General features: G+C 45.6%; 1 protein-coding gene across 1 annotated transcript in view; it reads right to left on the bottom strand.

Annotated features, from left to right (window-relative positions):
- The window catches only part of LOC142664536 (uncharacterized), a 39,283-nt gene extending 30,049 nt beyond the window's left edge, over positions 1-9,234 (bottom strand). The window contains exons 1-3 of the mRNA XM_075843698.1: positions 9,126-9,234; positions 6,203-6,300; positions 5,922-6,036 (exon numbers count right to left, since the gene is read on the bottom strand). Of these exons, the coding sequence (XP_075699813.1) occupies positions 5,922-6,036; positions 6,203-6,300; positions 9,126-9,210 (298 nt within the window). The 5' untranslated portion in view covers positions 9,211-9,234. The remainder of the gene's footprint in view (positions 1-5,921; positions 6,037-6,202; positions 6,301-9,125) is intronic.
- Positions 9,235-16,658: the final 7,424 nt, after the last annotated feature.

The following is a 16,658-nucleotide window of genomic DNA, read 5'->3' on the forward strand; positions in this document are numbered from 1 at the left end:
CCGTGTCTGCCATGGACGGAAGTTCATCAGGACCAACGGATAGGCTTCGTGTCAGTGACAGGAAGTCACTGTGTCGTTCCCGATTAACACTGTCGGCGACAAGGTGTGCATCGGGAACTGAGAGATCAGCTGTCCCCGACAGCTGACACTCCAGTGTTGCCGATCAGCGGCTCATCGTCGCTGATTTCGGCAATTAACCCGTTAAATGTGGTGCTCGATTGCCATCACCACATTTAGGGGGTTTGTAGCACATCAGCAGCCCCCATGCAATTGTGGGGGCTGCTGATGCTTGTGATGGCATCCGGAGGCCAGGCAACAGCCTCTGGGTCTGCCATGTATGGAAGCCTATGAGGACCAGCCTCAGGCTGGTCCTCATAGACTTACTGTCAGAGTGACTGCGACATCACACTGACAGTTGGAATACACACTACTAGGTAGTGTACTGTATTCTAGCAGCGATCGGAACTGCAGGTAAAAAAAAGAAAGTGTAAAAAGTAAAAAAAAAGTTAAATACAAAAGGTTTTATAAAAGTGTAAAAATAAAAGTTTTTGTTTTCCTGTAATCAGTCATTTATTATAGGAAACAAATGAAACCGTTAAAAAAAAAAAGTACACATATTTGGTATCACCGTGTTCATAACGACCCAAACTATGAAACTATAATGTTATTTTTTACGCACGGTGAACGCCGCAAACAATATAAACTGAAAACTCTGTCAGCATCGCCGTTTTTTGGTCACCACCCCTCCCAAGATATAGAATAAAAAGTGATCAAAAAGTCGCAATTATTTTATAGAAACTTAATTTTATTGTGCAAACGTTGAAAAACGTAAGAAACTATACACATATGGTATCGGCGTAATCGTACCAACCTGCAGAATAAAGTAAAACGTAAATTATTGAGCACGGTAAAGGCTGTAAGAAATAAAGAACGTAAAGCTTTTTGTAATGTTTTTTGGTCACATTAGCTCTAAAAAAGATCCTGTGGGGTCAAAATGCTCACTATATCCCTAGAAAAACTCATTGAGGGGTGTAGTTTCCAAAATAGGGTCACTTTTGTGGGGTTTCCACTGTTTTGGTCACTCCGGGGCGTTGCAAACCCGACATGGCACTGAAAACCAATCCAGCAAAATCTGCGCTCCAAAGTCAAAAAGGAGCTCCTTCCCTCCTGAGCCCTGCTGTGGGTCCAAACATCAGTTTATGACCACATATGGGGTATTGCCGTAATCGGGAGAAATTGCTTTACAAATGTTGGGGTACTTTTCTCCTTTATTCCTTGTAAAAATGAAAAAATTATGTTTCCACAAGTAAAAGTGTGATTTTGATCTTCTCAGCCTAATTCCACTAAATTCTGCAAAAAAAACTGTGGGGTCAAAATGCTAACTATACCCCTAGAAAAATGCCTTGAGGGGTGTAGTTTCCAAAATGGGGTCACTTTTGGTGGGTTTCGACTGTTTAGGTACCACAAGACCTCTTCAAACCTGACATGGTGCCTAAAATATATTCCTAAAAAAAGGAGGCCCCAAAATCCACTAGGTGCTCCTTTGCTTCTGAGGCCAGTGCAGAATATGGGCAATAAATATTGAGTTGCATTTCTCTGGTAAAACCTTCTGTGTTACAGATTTATTTTTTATCACAAATGAATTTTGGCCCAAAAAATTAAATTTGTAAATTTCACCTCTACTTTGCCTTAATTCCTGTGAAACGCCTTAAGGGTTAAAATACTTTCTGAATGTGGTTTTGAATACCTTGAGGGGTGCAGTTTTCAAAATGGGGTGATTTATGGGGACTTTCTAAAATAGAAGGCCCTCAAAGCCACTTCAGAACTGAACTGGTCCCTGAAATAAATGGCCTATTGAAATATTCTTGAAAACATGAGAAATTGCTGCTATAGTTCTAAACCTTGTAACGTCCTAGAAAAATAAAAGGACGTGAAAAGAAACGATGCAAACATAAAGTAGACATATGGCATATGTTAACTAGTAACGATTTTGTGTGGTATTACTATCGGTTTTACAAACAAATACATTTAAATTTAGAAAAATGAAAATTTTTGCTAAAATGTGAAGTTTTTCACAAATAAATATTGAATTTAGCGACAAAATTTTATCACTAACATAAAGTACAATACGTCACGAGAAAACAATCTCAGAATCTCTTGGATAGGCAAAAGCATTCCGGATTTTTAACCACATAAAGTGACACGTCAGATTTGAAAAAATCATCTGTGTCCACAAGGCAAAAACAGGCTGTGTCCTAAAGGAGTTAATACGAATTAATTTAGCAAAAATAACCTTTGGGGTCAAAATTCTGACTATATCCATTGAATTCCTCAAGGGGTGTAGTATCCCAAATAGTTACCTTTGGGGGGTTTCCACTGTACTGGTACTACAGGGACTCTGCAAATGTGACATAGTGACCAGAAACCAATTCAGCAAAATCTACATTCCAAAATCCAAATGGCACTCCTTCCCTACTGAGCCCTGCCGTGTGTCCAAACAGCAGTTTATGAGCACATATGGGGTGTTGTCATATGGGGTGTTGCTTTACAAATGTGGGAGGTTCTTTTTCTCCTTTTTTTTCCTTGTGGAAATTAAAACAAATTGAGCTAAAACTACATCTTATTGGAAAAAAATATATTTTTCATTTTCACTGCCCATTTGTAATAAAATCTATGAAACACCCGTATGGTCAAAATGCTCACTACACCCCTAGATTCATTTCTTGTGGGCTGTAGCTTCCAAAATGGGGTATTTTGGGGGTTTTTCCTATGTTTTGACACCACAAGACCTCTTTAAACCTGACATGGTGCCTAAAAAATTATGTAATAAAAAGAAAGCTGCAAAATCCGGAAAAAAAAAGCATTAGAATTTAATTACAATTTTTTTTGGGAAATGTCACCTTCACTTTGCTTTCATTCCTGTGAAACACCTAAATGGTTAAGAAACTGCTGTTTTGAATACTTTTCGGGGTTCAGATTTTAAATGGAATGTTTTATGGGGGTTTCTAATATATAGGCCCCTTAAAGCCACTTCAGCACTGAACCGGTCCCTAAAAAAAAAACAGGCTTTTGAAATTTTCTTGAAAATGTGAGAAATTGCTGCTTAACTTATAAGCCTTGTAACGTCCTAGAAAAATAAAAAGGGCGTTCAAAAATTATTTTTCTGCTGCTCTGCTCTTTTAAATCAACTGGATAGCAGGGGCTGTGTCCTGCGCTCCCAATCTTGCCAGCACACCTCAGGCGCTCTCCCAATCTTCCCATCACACCTCAGGCACGCTCCCAATCTTCCCATCACACCCCAGGCGCGCTCCCAATCTTCCCATCACACCTCAAGCGCGCTCCCATCTTAGAAAAAAAGAGTTATTATATATATATATTCTCAATGCCTGAGTAGGTTCTCATCCACAATACTTTTGCTGTCCTGTAAATGTATTCCTCTAATTTTAAATGATGCTCCTGTATATATACCGCTTTCTATCATTGGATATGGGCAACTGCTACGGCCTTGCACTTGTCCAAGATGGATGCGGTGGTCCGTGGCTGTTGTGCGCATGCGCGGGGTGGGGGGCCGTTCATGATGTAGTCCACGGCGGAACATGGACATGAGCTCTGTGCAGCTGCGCACTACTCACTTCCGGACGCCGTGCACTGCGTGATTGAGGTGCCGCCTCTCCTCGTGCATGTGCCAGCTGAACATCCTATGGACAAGTAAGTGAGGTACACTTCCAGCTGTGTACCTCCTATTTAAATCCTCTGGTCACACTCTTCCAGCACCCCCTGACGAAGCCAGGTGCGAATCGCGTGTTCGAGTGTTCTGACAGTGTTGTGGCAGTGGAATGGCTCATGGTGGGTTCTGGTATGCGTGTCATGAGGTTTTAATGTTTTCCCTATGATTGTTACCATATATGTTTTGTGGTCATACTTCAGGTAATAGGCTGTGTAATATTGGTACAAGTATATTTATACCCATGGTACATACTTCATATTTCATGATATAGTATGCATAGTACCACCATGGTTTGCCCTGCCTTATATTCAACACGGTCTATTTCTTTGTACTGATTGTACATTGTTTTTATGGGTGTTCATTTTTAAAGTGTCTTGATCAACTGTGTTGTTTGTCTTCAATAAAGTCTTTTTGTATCTTTCTACGATACGTTTGATTTGGTCTTATTGCAGCATGTAGGGATAACTTTTTGGTGTTTCTATGCAGGGGGTCCCATATGTGTAACTATACTCATTGATATATGACCTTTAAATATATAGGTATTCTTTTTTGGGTATTTTAACTAGCGCTCCCAATCTTGCCAGCACACCTCAGGCGCGCTCCCAATCTTGCCAGTACACCTCAGGCGCGCTCCCAATCTTGCCAGCACACCTCAGGCGCACTCCCAATCTTGCCAGAACACCTCAGGCGCGCTCCCAATCTTGCCAGTACAACTCAGGCACGCTCCCAACCTTCCCAGTACACCTCAGGCGCGCTCCCAATCTTCCCAGCACACCTCAGGCGCGCTCCCAACCTTCCCAGCACACCTCAGGCGCGCTCCCAACCTTCCCAGCACACCTCAGGCGCGCTCCCAATCTTCCCAGCACACCTCAGGCGCGCTCCCAATATTCCCAGCACACCTCAGGCGCGCTCCCAATCTTCCCAGTACACCTCAGGCGCGCTCCCAATCTTCCCAGTACACCTCAGGCGCGCTCCCAAACTTTCCAGCACACCTCAGGCGCGCTCCCAATCTTCCCAGCACACCTCAGGCGCGCTCCCAATCTTCCCAGCACACCTCAGGGGCGCTCCCGTACACAGGCTTCTCAGCATCCAGAGCCTGTGTTTCCTGTACTGCAGCCTCTCCAATCTGGACTTCCCTCTCTTTCGGTCTATGTTATAACAGCTTCTTTCTCAGAGGTGTAATCTGTAGATTATTTCTGATACACGTATGCTTTCTACAGAGCTCCTGGCTTATAAATCTTCTCCCCCTCCCCCATCCTCCCGCTTTGTCTGTATGGGTATCGTAACTATCATCTTCTTCATAGTCAGCTGTTCATACAATCTACAGAGCTCCTGGCATGTGTGTCATACATTGTATGGGCATCATAATGGGGGACCCTCTGCATAGACTATGAAAGGGATCTTAGTTACTATACCCATAGAGACAAGTGGAGTGGGAGGAGGGGGGACAGTTGTATTACACATACAAGGAGAGGGAGACATACCATGGGACGACTTTGCATTTTGTTGGATTATATTTCACTGTAGACTTTTATGTAACATGGACAACACAAAAAATGTGCTGTGACCCCACGAGCCCATATCAGCATTGATGTGGTGTTTAAGAGGTTAAACTGAGTTCTCTCAGATCCCGGATCCATAGGTCACCTTGTAGAGAACTTCTATGTGCAGTCACAGCTCCCTCAAGTCCTGCACTATGTATAACACATTGTCTGACGTGTAAGGGTATGTGCACACGACAACGGCAATTACGTCTGAAATTAAGCTTTTTTCAGGAGAAAACAGGTCCTGAATTTCAGACGTAATTTCTCGTACCTGCATTTTTTGCCGCATCTTTTTCGGACGTAATTTGGAGCGGTTCTTCATTGGAGTCAATGAAAATCGGCTCCAATTACGTCCCATGAAGTGTCCTGCACTTCTTTGAGATGGCCGTTATTTTATGCGCCGTCTTTTGACAGCGACGCGTAAAATGACAGCTCGTCTGCACAGGACATCCTAAGACCCATTGCAAGCAATGCGCAGATGTTTGCCGACGTATTGGAGCCGTCTTTTCAGGCGTATTTCGAGGCGTAAAACGCCTCCATAACACCTGAAAAGTGGTCGTGTGCACATACCCTTACTGGAATGTAGAACTAAGGAGGAACCCCACCTTAACAAACCTCCCAATTCACTTTCTAATATCATTATTACTGACCTGTGGTAACACCTCCTGGAATTTCCTCCTCCACTTCACTCTTACACGGTTGATCGCCCTTCACCCGCTCTTCTTCTGCTTCATCCTCCGCTTTATTATTAGTCAGATCTTCCCCCTGATGTCACATATGTAAAAATTCAGTACAATACAGCAGAGAGTGCGAAGAATCTAACAGACCAACATAAGAAACCACCAAAATCTATGACCCCATCTATGATCGCAGGACCAAAAAGCTCCACACCCCCCTATATAGATGTGGTATAGGGCTCAGCTTCATCTACCTGATGATTCTCTGGGACATTGTGATTTTCCTCTGGACAGTCCTGGGAATACAGAGGACTGGGACTTCTCTCTGGTGGATTTCTCCTACTGGATCCATCTGTAGGAAACACACAGTGACTGAATACCTGACTACTGTATATCTGTCTATATATCACACACTTCTCTCTACACTTCTATGTTTACTGATCAGAGCTGAGATTACAATGTTGAGGTCCTCACTACCTGTGCCGATGTTCCTGCACTTTGTAAGCCGCAGGCCTAAAGTAGACTGTAACATACCAGAGTGAATAGCGGGGCGCTGACGGCTCCCTGCTTCGCCATAGTATTTAACTGTATCTGTGTTCTGTGGATACACATGAAAGTGGCGGGACACAGGGCGCTTCTATATCGAGAGTTCCCTACAACCAAAAAAAGTGCCAGGGTGTCACCTGCTTATTTGCCTCTTAAAGGCTGTGTACACGTCTGTAGGCAATATTGTCGATACATTATTATTAACCTGATGCCCCGGCAGTTGTCACATATATAAACGTAGGCAGAATGGGACAGAATTTAATGTGTGCAGCGCTGCACTTTCATGTCCGCCGACTCTCTCAACAAGTGCAAGTTTCATCAAACTTAGATGCCAAACCCCTGCAGATAGCACCTTAACCCCCTGTAGAAAGTGCCACACACCCCTGTAAACAGCGCCACCGCCCCCTGTAGATAGCGCCACTAAAGCTCCCTCTAGGAGCGGAATCCCTTGCCTGAGCGTTGCTGTCATTTTTGGCTGAGAATTGTGCTCCTAGAGGGAGCCCCTCACGTCTCTGTCCATATATGGACAGGGAGAGTGATGTCAGAGACTCCTCCGGGAGTGGAACCCACGGCCTATTTAAGAGAGAGGATAATTTCTCAAATCTATCTATAATTTCTCAAAATATGTGCACACGGGGCGGATAAGCTGCAGATTTTCTACAAAGTATTTAATTGCGGGAAAATCTGCAGCGTGTTACAGTAGCAGCAATGAGGATGAGATTTCAACAAATATCATCCACACGCTGCGGAAAAAACACGCAGAAAAGAAAGGCGGTGCAGATTCTCAAAATATAATGTGTCAACATCTCCTGTGAAAATGCTGCGGAATCTCCACACAGAAAACCCGGTCAGAAGTTCCGCAGTGTTTACACGGTTATACTGACATTATACAGAAAACTATTATACTGCCGGAGTGTGCCGATGATAATACAAGGTCATGTAGAAGGACGATTATCGGCACACTCCGGCAGTATAATAGTTTCCTATATAATGTCAGTATAACCGGAGGTTCTCTTTAATATTACAAGTTATGGGTTCTAGATTCTGGAGATGGGACGGTGATCCAGGGATTTATTGTGATTTCCAGGTTTGGAGTCGGGGGAGGAGTTTTCCCCTAATGAGACAATTATCATCCTCCTCATGGGGGTTTTATCTTCCTCTGGATCGACACGGTGGGATTATAGGTCGGACTTGGTGCACTTGTGACTTTTTTCCTCCTTAGTAACTGTATAACACAGAATGTATGGGAAGGTTGTAACGATCGGTAACTTCTCTTGTTTTCTGTCTGTTTTAGGAGTCTATATAAACCTTCTTAAATGGTGATTATTAAAGTTAGTTTTTAGTCTCTACCCTTTACTAATCCCTTTATATGAGTCTTGAGGTCACTATTTTTTCTTAAATGATTTGCAGCCATTATCGGAGTCCTGCAGAAGTTCTTCATTTGTGAACTACTAGTCTAAAGCCGGTCATACACTCTAGATGTCAGGTGAACCATCGTTCCTCCCCTCCTCCATGTACATGAACGCTCGGTCGGGTGTGTATGTGTCTTCAATAGGGGAAAGTCGCTGCCAAACTCCTCTGATAGTGACTTATCTACTAACAAAATGATCCGGCATGTTGAAATTCCACAGCCTGATCCTTCTCTCTCCGGACATCTGACCTCCGGGGAGAGTTGGGAGGTCGCCATATACATTAGAAAGTCAGCAGGTCCGGGCGACATACATCTAATGTGTATGACCAGCTTAGCACACTGGTGGAGAGTGATGACCGGCAGTAACATACACCTGGTACGACTGCCCATCCTCCAATCTACAGATGAGCGGCATGTCACAGAATATGATTGTGTTGTTTCTCCCCACAAATGTGCCCAGATGTGTAAAGTAATGGCCCCCACATCACAGATTTCCAGCAGCTGATCTCAATGTCTGTTGGGGGCTGATATTAACCCTTCCATCATTGCTCCTTACATGTTCTGCACGGACAGGAGGTAAAGCAAGGAACGTGTGTTTGGAGCTCAGGCATCGGCCCCCAAGAAACGTCTGTCACATCCTCAGATTTTAGTAGCAGGACCACAAAGGAAAACCTGTCAATCATTCTGAGTGGGCGGGGGATGCAGGACTCACAGGCTTTCTCTAGGAGTCCTGGCAGCATTTAGAAGGGAACCTGTCAGTAAGTTTGGAGCCATAACATTGAGCATGTCGTTATGTAGATGGAGTTTAGTGTTCCAAACCTGCCCACGTCAAAACCCTCCGTTTCAGCAAAAGTAAAAGAAATTACAAGTTACTGAGAGGAGTCCAGCGGGAATGAGAGCATGAACATTACACACATGAAGCCGAGGACGGTGCCCCTCGCTTTCCTGCGCTCGTACAGTGTACTGCTCTGGGCTTCATTTGTGGCAAAGACAAAATCTCTCTGGAGAACGGAGCGCTCTGGATTTATTGGACATATACAGGAAACATAAGGATCTAACGTGAGGTGAAAAGAGCAGAAATTGTGGAGCTCCTACATTACACGTCATTGTACACACATGTATATGTACTGCACATGACGATATTAAGACTTCAACATGGCCGCCAGTCCAGCCTGTGCCCCCAGTAATGCCAATATATATATATATCTGTCTCTTCTCACCTTGTGATGTGCGCGGCCGGTACTCCTCCATCATGACCTCCTCGTACAGATCCTTGTGTCCTTCTAGATACTCCCACTCCTCCATGGAGAAATAGACAGTGACATCCTGACACCTTATAGGAACCTGACACACACAATGACACAGTCATCACCCAGACACCTCCAGTGCTGTTACTGTAGAATTTCCCAGCATTCCCAGCAGTGTCACCTCTCCAGTCAGCAGCTCAGTCATCTTGTAGATCAGTTCTAAGATCTTCTTCTCATGTATCCGGGAGTGAGAGGGAGGCTCTGTGATGGGGCTCTGACTACTGCTCCATCCTCCTGACTCATGGATGATGGGAGTCGTACAGTCACCCGATGTCTTCTTCACTATTGTGTACTCCTGTGTATGGAGAGAGACACTTAGAGAACTGAACACAGTATTCCCCCCTCAGTAGAGAGGGAGATTGTGACCCCGCTGTATAGAGCTCTAGTGACCCCACATCTGTAATACTGGAGACCTCACCTACAAAAAGACATTGAGAAAATAGAACGAGGCCAAAACTAAAAAGGAAATAATATTGGGGGGACTAGATGGACCATGTGTTCTCCTCCTGCCGTCATCTTCTATGTTTCTATATAGAGGTCATCCTGATCCTCCTGGTTCCTTGTCAATCTCATTGCTCTACAACATTACTATTGCTGCATTGGTGACATGACACATAACTGACCATACTGGTGGCTGATCTTCAGCTTTTCTCCTGGTGGCTTCTTGATGTCACTTGGAAGGTCTGGACGCTGTTATACAGGACACTGGATTCTTCCTATTACTTCCTATTATGTATTGTCCCTTCCCTATGTGGGACTTGTTCTATAATGTAGAAAAGTTTACCTCTCCGCTCAACAGGTAGATGATCTCCAAGGTGAAGTATAATATTCTTCTGCTCATCTCATTCCTGTCCTTGTCCATCCTTGGTGGGTCACTCAGGAGAAGGAGCGTTGTTGAGGAGAAGATGAGAAAACTGGAGGAACTGGAGGATCTAGTACTGCAGACGTCTTTATGGAGAAAGGAGAAGATGGAAATCATACAGGGGACAACATCATGTGTGACATACAGAACCTCACTTATTCATCATTGAGAGAAACATCTCAGAGCCGTCACCACATGGAATAAAGGGGTATTCCCAACACGGACATTTCTCCCCAGGATATGCCAGAAATGTCTCATAGATGCGGCTCCACCTCTGGGTGACTTGTTAGGTGGTTCCTGTAACTCCTATAGTAGTGAATGGAGAGACACAATCTGCTCAGCTCCCCCTGCTATGTAATTTGCTGCCAACAGATCAGACTGGTGGTCAATGTGACAGATGTCCTTTATGAATTAATACATCCCCTAATATAAGTTTTTACAGATATTAGAAGTTACCCCAGGCATCCGGGATCTTCAGAGACATCTAAAATTCTTATTTATTACAGTATTCCCCAATTCCTTGTAGATTGTTTTACCGGATAGTAACTCTGTTCACATCTGAATGACAGAAACTAATCACGGTTCATGGAAACCGGCCGCCCAGTGTGTTCGAATGGAAGGTCGCGGCCGTCCAGTGTTTATGTACGGAAGGTCCCAGCTGTCCAGTGTGTACGTACGGAAGGTCCCCGCAGTGAAGTGTGAGGAAGCAGCATGTATTGTGCTGTGTGTGCAGGATCTCTGCATTATCTTATCAATTAGCAGTCACATCCTACACACAGACTTCTGTAAAGTGTGACTTGTCCTCCGCCTTATACATTACTCTGTGCTCCTCCTTCTAGATCTGTCCTCTGTCTTCTACATTACTCTGTGCTCCTCCTTCTAGACCTGTCCTCTGCTTCTACATTACTCTGTGATCCTCCTTCTAGACCTGTCCTCTGCTTCTACATTACTCTGTGCTCCTCCTTCTAGACCTGTCCTCTGCTTCTACATTACTCTGTGCTCCTCTTTCTAGACCTGTCCTACGCCTTCTACATTACTCTGTGCTCCTCCTTCTAGACCTGTCCTCTGCTTCTACATTACTCTGTGCTCCTCTTTCTAGACCTGTCCTACGCCTTCTACATTACTCTGTGCTCCTCCTTCTAGACCTGTCCCCTGCTTCTACATTAGTCTGTGCTCCTCCTTCTAGACGTGTCCTCTGCTTCTACATTACTCTGTCCTGCTACTTCTGGACCTGTCCTCTCTTCTACATTACTCTGTGCTCCTCCTTCTAGACCGGTCCTCCACCTTCTACATTACTCTGTGCTCCTCCTTTTAGACCTGTCCTCTGCTTCGACATTACTCTGTGCTACTCCTTCTAGACCTGTCCTCTGCTTCTACATTACTCTGTCCTCCGCCTTCTAGACCGGTCCTCCACCTTCTACATTACTCTGTTCTCCTCCTTCTAGACCTGTCCTCTGCTTCTACATTACTCTGTGCTCCTCCTTCTAGACCTGTCCTCTCCTTCTACATTACTCTGTGCTCCTCCTTCTAGACCTGTCCTCCGCCTTCTACATTACTCTGTCCTCCTCCTTCTAGACCTGTCCTCCGCCTTCTACATTACTCTGTCCTCCTCCTTCTAGACCTGTCCTCTGCTTCTACATTACCCTGTGCTCCTCCTTCTAGACCTGTCCTCTGCTTCTACATTACTCTGTCCTCCGCCTTCTAGACCGGTCCTCCACCTTCTACATTACTCTGTTCTCCTCCTTCTAGACCTGTCCTCTGCTTCTACATTACTCTGTGCTCCTCCTTCTAGACCTGTCCTCTGCTTCTACATTACTCTGTGCTCCTCCTTCTAGACCTGTCCTCCGCCTTCTACATTACTCTGTCCTCCTCTTTCTAGACCTGTCCTCTGCTTCTAAGATATACAAAAAAAATGGGACATAGAATGTAATTAAAACCACAGAAAAGGCCATACTCACAGATTAGGTGGTGGGTAAAATACCCGTTCCAAACAATGATAGCCACTCCCACTAACCTTGAGGGGAGTGGTGTGTTGGGCATGGAAGCAAATGTGTAATAATAATAAATAAATAATAAAGTACTGTGTATAGTGCACATGTGAGGTATAGGGGACATGACTAAGTGTAGTGTGTAGAAATCAGGGCTGTGAGTGAAACAAAAAAAAAAGTGTGTAGAGTGTAAAACATGGAGGCATAGTGTTTGGATAGTGAGGCACAGCGTTTGGATAGTGAGGCACAGCATATATCGCCGAATAGCAGCCTATTTATAGCGCCCATACTGTAAGAGAGCGGGCTGCCCTGCATGCAGTGCCAAACATCCGCACACCAGGCTATCCCAGCCTCATAAGACCCGGGCGCGTCCTGAAAAAAAGTATGTACAATGTAAGTAACCATGAAAAAACATGGGGTATTAGTTGTTGTTTTGGCCAAAAAAACGCAAGCTGCTGTCCTCTGCTTCTACATTACTCTGTGCTCCTCCTTCTAGACCTGTTCTCTGCTTCTACATTACTCTGTGCTCCTCCTTCAAGACCTGTCCTCTGCTTCTACATTACTCTGTGTTCCTCCTTCTAGACCTGCCCTCTGCTTCTACATTACTCTGTTCTCCTTCCAGACCTGTCCTCTGCTTCTACATTACCCTGTGCTCCTCCTTCTAGACCTGTCCTCTGCTTCTACATTACTCTGTGCTCCTCCTTCTAGACCGGTCCTCCACCTTCTACATTACTCTGTGCTCCTCCTTCTAGACCTGTCCTCTGCTTCTACATTACTCTGTGCTACTCCTTCTAGACCTGTCCTCTGCTTCTACATTACTCTGTCCTCCGCCTTCTAGACCGGTCCTCCACCTTCTACATTACTCTGTTCTCCTCTTTCTAGACCTGTCCTCTGCTTCAATATTAGTCTGTGCTCCTCCTTCTAGACCTGTCCTCTGCTTCTACATTACTCTGTGATCCTCCTTCAAGACCTGTCCTCTGCTTCTACATTACTCTGTGTCCTCCTTCTAGACCTGTCCTCTGCTTCTATCTTATTCTGTGCTGCTCCTTCTAGACCTGTCCTCTGCTTCTACATTACTCTGTGCTCCTACTAGACCTATCCTCTGCTTCTACATTACTCTGTGCTCCTCCTTCTAGACCTGTCCTACGCCTTCTACATTACTCTGTCCTCCTCCTTCTAGACCTGTCCTCTGCTTCTACATTACTCTGTGCTCTTCTTTATAGACCTGTCCTACGCCTTCTACATTACTTTGTGCTCCTCTTTCTAGACCTATCCTCTGCTTCTATATTAGTCTGTGCTCCTCCTTCTAGACCTGTCCTACGCCTTCTACATTACTCTGTGCTCCTCCTTCTAGACCTGTCCTCTGCTTCTACATTACTCTGCGCTCCTCCTTCTAGACCTGTCCTACGCCTTCTACATTACTTTGTGCTCCTCTTTCTAGACCTGTCCTCTGCTTCAATATTAGTCTGTGCTCCTCCTTCTAGACCTGTCCTCTGCTTCTACATTACTCTGTGATCCTCCTTCAAGACCTGTCCTCTGCTTCTACATTACTCTGTGCTCCTCCTTCAAGACCTGTCCTCTGCTTCTACATTACTCTGTGCTCCTCCTTCTAGACCTGTCCTCTGCTTCTATCTTATTCTGTGCTGCTCCTTCTAGACCTGTCCTCTGCTTCTACATTACTCTGTGCTCCTACTAGACCTATCCTCTGCTTCTACATTACTCTGTGCTCCTCCTTCTAGACCTGTCCTACGCCTTCTACATTACTCTGTCCTCCTCCTTCTAGACCTGTCCTCTGCTTCTACATTACTCTGTGCTCTTCTTTATAGACCTGTCCTACGCCTTCTACATTACTTTGTGCTCCTCTTTCTAGACCTATCCTCTGCTTCTATATTAGTCTGTGCTCCTCCTTCTAGACCTGTCCTACGCCTTCTACATTACTCTGTGCTCCTCCTTCTAGACCTGTCCTCTGCTTCTACATTACTCTGCGCTCCTCCTTCTAGACCTGTCCTACGCCTTCTACATTACTTTGTGCTCCTCTTTCTAGACCTGTCCTCTGCTTCAATATTAGTCTGTGCTCCTCCTTCTAGACCTGTCCTCTGCTTCTACATTACTCTGTGATCCTCCTTCAAGACCTGTCCTCTGCTTCTACATTACTCTGTGCTCCTCCTTCTAGACCTGTCCTCTGCTTCTATCTTATTCTGTGCTGCTCCTTCTAGACCTGTCCTCTGCTTCTACATTACTCTGTGCTCCTACTAGACCTATCCTCTGCTTCTACATTACTCTGTGCTCCTCCTTCTAGACCTGTCCTACGCCTTCTACATTACTCTGTCCTCCTCCTTCTAGACCTGTCCTCTGCTTCTACATTACTCTGTGCTCTTCTTTATAGACCTGTCCTACGCCTTCTACATTACTTTGTGCTCCTCTTTCTAGACCTATCCTCTGCTTCTATATTAGTCTGTGCTCCTCCTTCTAGACCTGTCCTCTGCTTCTACATTACTCTGCGCTCCTCCTTCTAGACCTGTCCACTACCTACGACACAGTAGACCACACCCTCCTGATACAAATTCTCTAGTCCCTTGACATCATAGACTTGGCCCTCTCCTGGATCTCCTCATACCTTACCAAATAAACATTAATATCTCACACTAGCACACCACCTCGTCGTCCCACCCTCTGTCTGTTAGTGTCCTATGACCCTTAGTCTTCTCCATCTAAACTTTTGGTCAAATTTACCGCTCTGGTCTTGATGTTCCCTACCTGCTATCTAGAGTGTATAACATTTATCTCCTCCTTCACCTCCCGCTACCTAAAGATTAACATGGAGCAAACTGAATCATATTTACCCAATTTCACTCACCCCCCTTACCAGAACTATCAATCACAGGTAATGGCTCCACACTTTTCTCCGTCTCACACTTCCGCTGCATTTGGATAAACCTTAATTTAAAATGGCGCAGCCAAGCGCTTCCCACTTCTTGATGCCTCCACCTCATAAACCCTCTAGAAGTCAGTCTTTCCTCACCCTTGAGCAGACATAAATGGTAGTACATATGCCCTCATCATCTACCGTCTAGACTACTCCAATATCCTCCTCTGTGGCTTTCCATCTAACACTATTACACCCTCCTACCCATTCTCACCTCTGCTGTGATTGCGCGGTGTGAGGGGGTTTTATATTTCCGATGATTGCGCGGTGTGAGGGGGTTTGTATTTCCGGTGATTGCGCGGTGTGAGGGGGTTTATATTTCCGGTGATTGCGCGGTGTGGGGGGTTTTATATTTCCGGTGATTGCACGGTGTGAGGGGTTTTATATTTCTGGTGATTGCGCAGTGTGGAGGGGGTTTGTATTTCCGGTGATTGCTCTGTGTGAGGGGTTTTATATTTCCGGTGATTGCGCGGTGTGAGGGGGTTTATATTTCCAGTGATTGCGCGGTGTGGGGGGGGTAATATTTCCGGTGATTGCGCGGTGTGGGGGGGGGGGTTATATTTCCGGTGATTGCGCGGTGTGGGGGGTTTATATTTCCAGTGATTGCGCGGTGTGAGGGGTTTTATATTTCCGGTGATTGCGCGGTGTGAGGGGTTTTATATTTCCGGTGATTGCGCGGTGTGAGGGGTTTATATTTCCGGTGATTGCGCGGTGTGGGGGGGGTAATATTTCCGGTGATTGCGCGGTGTGGGGGGGGGGGGTTTATATTTCCGGTGATTGCGCGGTGTGAGGGGGTTTATATTTCCGATGATTGCGCGGTGTGAGGGGTTTTATATTTCCGGTGATTGCGCGGTGTGAGGGGTTTTATATTTCCAGTGATTGCGCGGTGTGAGGGGTTTATATTTCCGGTGATTGCGCGGTGTGGGGGGGGTTTATATTTCCGGTGATTGCGCGGTGTGAGGTGTTTTATATTTACGGTGATTGCGCGGTGTGAGGGGTTTATATTTCCGGTGATTGCGAGGTGTGGGGGGTTTATATTTCCGGTGATTGCGCGGTGTGAGGGGGTTTATATTTCCGGTGATTGCGCGGTGTGAGGGGTTTATATTTCCGGTGATTGCCCGGTGTGAGGGGTTTTATATTTCCGGTGATTGCGCGGTGTGAGGGGTTTATATTTCCGGTGATTGCGCGGCGTGAGGGCGGTTTTATATTTCCGGTGATTGCGCGGCGTGAGGGGTTTTATATTTCCGGTGATTGCGCGGTGTGAGGGGTTTTATATTTCCGGTGATTGCGCGGTGTGAGGGGTTTTATATTTCCGGTGATTGCGCGGTGTGGGGGGGGGTTATATTTCCGGTGATTGCGCGGTGTGGGGGGTTTATATTTCCGGTGATTGCGCGGTGTGGGGGGGTTTTATATTTCCGGTGATTGCGCGGTGTGGGGGGTTTATATTTCCGGTGATTGCGCGGTGTGGGGGGGTTTTATATTTCCGGTGATTGCGCGGTGTGAGGGGTTTATATTTCCGGTGATTGCGCGGTGTGAGGGGTTTATATTTCCGGTGATTGCGCGGTGTGGGGGGTTTTATATTTCCGGTGATTGCGCGGTGTGAGGGGTTTTATATTTCCGGTGATTGCGCGGTGTGAGGGGTTTTATATTTCCGGTGATTGCGCGGTGTG

The sequence above is a fragment of the Rhinoderma darwinii genome, chromosome 1, assembly GCF_050947455.1.
Source record: "Rhinoderma darwinii isolate aRhiDar2 chromosome 1, aRhiDar2.hap1, whole genome shotgun sequence".
NCBI classification, from domain to species: Eukaryota; Metazoa; Chordata; class Amphibia; order Anura; family Rhinodermatidae; genus Rhinoderma; species Rhinoderma darwinii.